The 6,802-nt window shown below is 35.2% G+C and overlaps 1 protein-coding gene across 1 annotated transcript in view; it reads left to right on the top strand.

Annotated features, from left to right (window-relative positions):
* The first annotated feature begins 174 nt into the window (after positions 1 to 174).
* The window catches only part of LOC110451145 (actin-related protein 5-like), a 10,599-nt gene continuing 3,971 nt past the window's right edge, over positions 175 to 6,802 (top strand). The window contains exons 1-9 of the mRNA XM_021499006.1: positions 175 to 198; positions 678 to 758; positions 1,247 to 1,372; positions 2,064 to 2,219; positions 2,841 to 2,924; positions 3,264 to 3,372; positions 4,056 to 4,129; positions 4,460 to 4,554; positions 5,327 to 5,410. Of these exons, the coding sequence (XP_021354681.1) occupies positions 175 to 198; positions 678 to 758; positions 1,247 to 1,372; positions 2,064 to 2,219; positions 2,841 to 2,924; positions 3,264 to 3,372; positions 4,056 to 4,129; positions 4,460 to 4,554; positions 5,327 to 5,410 (833 nt within the window). The remainder of the gene's footprint in view (positions 199 to 677; positions 759 to 1,246; positions 1,373 to 2,063; positions 2,220 to 2,840; positions 2,925 to 3,263; positions 3,373 to 4,055; positions 4,130 to 4,459; positions 4,555 to 5,326; positions 5,411 to 6,802) is intronic.

Below are 6,802 nucleotides of genomic sequence, written 5' to 3'. Positions count from 1 at the left end.
AGAAATCATCCTATAGAGGGTAGGTCAGAAATCATCCTAGAGAGGAAATTTCAGAAACCATCCTAGAGAGGGTAGGTCAGAAATCATCCTAGAGAGGGTCAAGAAATCATCCTTGAGAGGGAATGTCAGAAATCATCCTAGAGAGGGAATGTCAGAAATCATCCTAGAGAGGAAATGTCAGAAATCATCCTAGAGAGGGTAGGTCAGAAATCAGCCTAGAGAGGGTAGGTAAAAAATCATCCTAGAAAGGGTAGGTCAGAAATCATCCTAGAGAGGAGGGGAGGTCAGAAATCATCCTAAAGAGGGTAGGTCAGAAATCATCCTAGAGAGGGTAGGTAAAAAATCATCCTAGAGAGGAGGGTAGGTCAGAAATCATCCTAGAGAGGGTAGGTAAGAAATTGACACAGCACAGATTTAAGGAAGTCATAACCAAGAAATCCTAGAGAGGAAATGTCAGAAATCGTAAGTTCATGGCTGTATTGTCATAATTTCTTATTTAATAAATATCTCATTCCACTGCTGCTTAATGTTAATATTATTTTATAAAAAACAGTACTTGAAAATCAAAACCTATGGTAAAGTTCTTCAAATTTAGATTAGAAGATTCTAGAACTGTGTACATATATATGTAAATCTGGTTATGTACAGTCTTGTTTTACAATCTGTTGTCTTGACAGCTGAGAAATGATGAGGAACAACTACAGGAGCTGATGAGTCTGCAGGAATTATTGGAAGATGAGGATGATGAAGAATTTAACGTATGTTGATTTTGAAATGGTTGATTATTTTTTTTGTCTTTTTCAGTCTTTACTTAAGATATAGAGAATATTCTTGATTTCTTAACAGATTACAGTTTTATTTCACGAGTGGGGTAAAAAAACTTTCTATATTTTTGAGAGAGTGTAGCATGGTGCCTCTCAAATGACATGAAGCTGTTATTAATCTAAACACTAAGAATCGTCTGTTTATTACATTTTTCTTTATAAAGACATGTGTTTCTGTGACCAAAACAGAGGAATCTCAGTTTAGAACATAGAAACTTTACTGTATAAAGCTGTTATTAATTATATTAAATACCTTAATACTTAAAACTTTTGTCGTTATAATTAACTAGATCCTCTAGGAGATATAATACTGATACATCTATATTAATATCCTATGTATTAACGTTTCAATCTGATTATAACATAAGCTTGGATTCCTTGATTTATAATGACATCCTTTATTATTATTAATGTTTTCAAAGCGAGCCTTACAGGGATCAGAGTTTGACTCCGCAGAGGAACTGCAGATAGCAATCAATAAACTAACTGGAAATATACAAAGGGCAAAGGCCAAGATTCTGGGGATTGACCCACCCCCAGAGGAAGAGGTAAGGGTTCCATGTAAAGAGCCTCATGTTAGGACTTCTCTTTTTGTAAAATCCTGTCAAATGTTGTTAGTACAACTACAATTCTAATTCTGGTGCAGTTAAAACTTCGGTGTGAGTTGTGCCCCTTTGCAGTGGTCGTAATTGTTGACAATTTATATAGATAAAGATTTTAAGGCTTCATTCTGAGGAAGGATATAAGTAAAGTGTTACGTAAATGATCTAAAGGGAGTAATGACAATATCATCAAATTTATTCAATGGAAAAATTTAAGAACTTTTATCCTTACTGTATGATATATAGCTATTGTGAGCGGTCTACATGTTGTAAATAGAGTGAACTCAGGGCCCCAAACCGGACACTCTGTATAATGTCTGGTAAACTAAAATGTCTGAACATGAAAAAAATATATAATCATAGCAATGTATATGTGTAAAAGACTGCCAACATGACCATATGCACCATAACATATTAAACAAATTCTCAAACTGCATTTTACTCTTGGAACGCCATTGTTGATACTAGTCCTCTGTATTCTGGTTATCTGCCAGAGCTTTGATAGTTTATTATTAACATTTTATAATGTCGTGCTTTGATAGTTTATTATTAACATTTTATAATGTCGTAACCTTAACCCCTATCATTATACTTGTGTATGAACTCTTGGACATAACCTTGACCTCTATCACTACAGCAGCAGAGTAAAGTCCCTGTGTATGAACTCTTGGAAATCCCTGATGACCAGTTGACACCTGATCAGTTGTCCATCAAGAAACGCCAGAGGATGCTGAAGAACGCCCGGGAGGGCAGAATGAAGGCACAGGCTGTTCAAAGAGCCAAACGTCAAAAGGTATTTAAATATCTCAGTTGTTGGAGATTATCTAGTTGATTGATAGATACTCATGTGTGTAAGTTCAATTATAGACGGTGAAATATTTGCTAACTAGTTGATTAATAGTCCCATTTGCTTACACTGATAGAGTCATGGTAGATTAACTAATTGATTGATAGATAGTCAGGTGTGCTTACAAGTTCATTCATAGACGGTGAAATATTTGCTAACTAGTTGATTTGATAGTCACAGTTGCTTATTAGTACATTGATGGAGTCACAGTTGTCAACAAGGTCATTGATGGTCAGAGTCATGGTTACTGTAAACTAGGTCAATGATATGCATTAAGAACAGGTCGTCCCTAGGTTGTCCAGTTGAGATCATGTCCACTACTCCAGGTGTCCAAGGTAAGATATGGCCTGTGTACCAGGGTGTCCAGATGAAATTATTTAACTGCCATTTAGACTTATTGGCTTGATCCTTTTCTTTTTACCTATTGATCCGGAGCGTAACCGAATTGACCATATCCATTCATATTAATTAAAGATGTCTGATAACCTCTAACAATTGGATATAGTAACTGATCATTCCTCTCATGAAGGTGACATAAAAGATTGATTGATGCCTTAACATCCACAGGAAATCGAGGAAGACAAAAAGTTGGAGATTAAAAGGTTGATGAATTTTGATGGATGGCTACAGGAAGTGAGATCAAAGAGACAGGTAATACCAACAGGAAGTGACATCAAGTTGGCAGTTTCACTTCAATAGGCTATGATTTTAGGAAATACTGTAATAGTTATAGAAGTAATATGATGAAAATTTTACCTAATTGTACCATTACATTAGAAGGAATAGTGAGAGGTAGGTCGTGGTCAAATTGAAGGTTCCATACAGGCAGGTGAGGTGGTATGTACGAAGAACATAAGAAGGTGTGTCAGAAGGAAGTGATATTATAATATAGTACCTTAACTTTTCTTTATTTTTGTTTATAAAAACACCTAAAGTAATGAGGATTTATCACATTATAAATCAATTTTCATTAAATACATGTATATTCAGAAATTGCTAGGTGCTCGTACAAAGAGAAAGCAGAGAAAATCTGACATGGCTAAACGTCGAACTCTGGCATCACAACAGAGGATGAAAATCATCACACAGCTTGCTGGAGGTAAAAAAAGTTGATAAAGTAACTATGTTTAAGATTGAGTGACTGACTTGTACTTTACCAACTGTTTGATAAATGTTGTGTTATTGACCATCAATAGTTCGATTTACTACAACAGGATTTTCACCAAATATTGATAATGCTTTAACATTCAGAATCATTCTGGTATAGTATAGTAGAACAACAAAGTTAGTATCATAACTATTTTCATTGTATTTTACCAGCTAATTGAACATTTTTAAGAGTAAAACACACCAAACAAGAATATTCAATTATAGCCTTTGGCTGTGGTCGATACCTGCGTTCTTGGTCAATATATCTTTTCTCGGGTCGATAAGGTCGATAAATCCAGGTATTAAACGAAGTTAAAGGCTACAATTGTTTTATTATTTTAGAAAACAGTAATGTAAGCAATCTGAAAAAAAAACCACAACAAAAAAGCTTCGGAAGTGGGATGGTGCACTGTTTGGAGACACGTCATAATTCTATTTTTAGAAACACCCAGTTCTTCACCAAAAATCACGTGCTCCAAGTCAATATCGTTTTTTATTGGTGGACACCTGATGCACTCCTGGCCAATCACTTGTCGGGAATAAAATGAAAAAATAATAACAGTTTATAATACCCAGTATTTTCTGTCAATGCATTAATGATACTATATACTTGTTGGCTACCCTGTTATACAGGTGGGTCTAAGAAGAAGAAGAAGGAAGATACCTTTGGCCAGAACGATGCTGACTGGGAGGTTTACAAGGAAATTGTAGGTACCCTGTAATAGCGACGCTTCTAAACAGTACTAAAATCAGTATATGTTTATGGTTAAAAAACAAAAACAAAAGAACAAGTCATCAGCATGTTTGATTCCATTATTCTACACTCCATATAATAGATAAACACTGTGTCATTGGGGACACCTAAGGTCATGTGGTCGCTGAAATCTGATCAGATGTAGTTTATGCTGGGTAGTTGCTCGTTTAGAATAAGTTTACCTCTGACCGTATCTGACAGCCAACATGTTACATTCTATAAGCAGTATGATTTATTAGTAATTATTGGCAATTTATAGTGACTGTTTGAATTGCCTTGACAGCACCCTGAGAATGCGGACAGTGATTCCGCGGCTGAGGAGGAAACTCTGGAGGAACTCGAGACACAATTACGGGAACATGATCCAGAGTTTCAAAAGTAAAACTTGTGTTGTTTACAGTTTTCTTCAGCATAAGTTCACTTCAACAGTGTATATTATTAAACCAAGAAGGCAGATATTACTATCCTAAATAGAACATAACATATTCCCCAATAAGTCGTATTATACTAGATGTGATTGAAGATAGAATGACACGGCTTCAATATTGTCACCTGCAGTACATGAAAGTGTTGGAAGTTTTCTGTCGTCTTTTTCTATTTGATTTCTGAGTACCCCCAGTAATATCATCTTCTCGGTAGTATAAAATATTAATGGGTTTGATAAAAGCTGATTAACTGGTGGTGTATCAGAATACTGCTGCAGTCACACTCCAGTAGGAGATATTCAGGAATATGTGATGCATGTTAAAGGAATATGCAGGTTACACTCTGAACATGAGAGTGGTCACTAAATATAAGTACGTAGTTGCTTCCTCAAAATATTGAAGCGTGAATTTATTGCATACCAAATTTGTGGGATTTGTCCTTAAATTCAAGTAATAAAATTGGGTACTCTAAATTTTAGTTACCTGTCACATGCCATAGGTTTTTATACATTTTCGACAAAGGGTTATATCTTCAATTGATTTTTCATTGTCTTCATCTCCTGCCTTTAGTGATAGACATGTCTTGATGACTCTTTGTAGAAACATTCCATACAAACATTTACAGCTCTGATAAGTACCTGTTTCAGAATTGTGTGTTTTAGTTTTGGTAATTTGAGGTCACTGTCGAAAATGCAGATACATTTTAATATTATGTTTTCTTCCAGGGAGCTTGATAAGAGCATGGGGCCCCAAGGAGAGTTTGATATCGCTGAGTACTACAGACTTCACCTGGCCATTGAGAGGATCAGGTTAGTGACAGAGTATTGTATGAACCAGAACACCCTAAATAAAACATCTGGTTAGAATATGTTTCACATGCACTACATAATTATTATGCAATTATAGATTTTCAGGAAATTATCACTTGAAAAACTAAACATTGTTTAGCAATGAATATATGAACTAATTTGTACAAGAAAATGAAAGTTGATAATTTGTTGGGTGTGAGGGTACAGGACTACAGTGTGCAGAACTGTTATTCCCTTATTACGATTGTATATCAGGGTACAGCACTGTTATTCCCTTATTACGATTGTATATCAGTGTACAGAACTGTTATTCCCTTATTAGGGCCCCGTATCGGAGATACGGGGGCCCTATAGTAATCACTCTGTCTGCCTGTCTGTCTGTCCGTCCACAAATTATGTTACTGGCTGATAACTTTGGTATTTATTGACCGATGTACATGAAACTTGGTCAAGATGTTCAGTTTACAAAAATACACATTGAGGTAAAAATTCAAGGTCAAAGGTCAAGGTCATTATGTTCAAAGGTCAAGGTCAAATTTTACATCTTTTCACTGATGAACATTTTGTTATGACATTATGAAGCAAAGTTGTTCGGAATTAAACAAAAAGACACACTGAGGTAAAAAGTCGAGGTCAAAGGTCAATGTCATTAGATTCAAAGGTCAAGGTCAAATTTTGCATAATTTCACTGATGAACATTTTGTTATGACATGATGAAGCAAAAATTATCAGAATTAAGCAAGGAGTCAATTGACACCAAAGGTCAAGGTTAAATTTTGTATTTTTTAAGGAATGATTTTTATTTTTTCAACATTTATGAGGTCATAACAACAATGGGTTTATGGACATATTGAATGAATCGCGTTAGCGATTCATGTAAAATATGTCCAAAAACCCATTGTTGTTATGACCTCATAAATGTTGAAAAAATAAATATCATTCCTTATATTTACATTGACGAATCCTTTCAGTGGATCGATATAACAACGAATAAAACAAATAAACAGGGTTTGTTCCTGCTTATACACGGGTGCAACGCAGTGGCGAGAACAGTGTTTTTTCGCGGGGAAATGTGACACTATCGTGAGAGATCTTAGCAACCGTCAACAACAATAACACAACAAAATGTAGTTCCATATTCAATGTTTATTTGTAGCACAGGACACGTGAATACGTGGATATTTCACAAAGCACAGTTCAATAATATTTTAAGATGTAAGAATTAAGCATCTAGGTCGGTCGTTCCGAGTGAGTAGTTTTTGTAGTGTATTACTACGCAGTGTGATCAGGTTACTATCAGTTCCCACGTGCTGAGATTCTATGAACACCTGTGTTATGCATTTATGAATGTAATTTTTGTCAATGGGTCTAAGCATACAGAATGTAAATATA

Source organism: Mizuhopecten yessoensis, unplaced genomic scaffold (assembly GCF_002113885.1).
Source record: "Mizuhopecten yessoensis strain PY_sf001 unplaced genomic scaffold, ASM211388v2 scaffold5809, whole genome shotgun sequence".
Classification (NCBI taxonomy): domain Eukaryota; kingdom Metazoa; phylum Mollusca; class Bivalvia; order Pectinida; family Pectinidae; genus Mizuhopecten; species Mizuhopecten yessoensis.
Note: the sequence above shows the minus strand (reverse complement) of the source record. Positions and strands in the feature narration are given on the sequence as shown.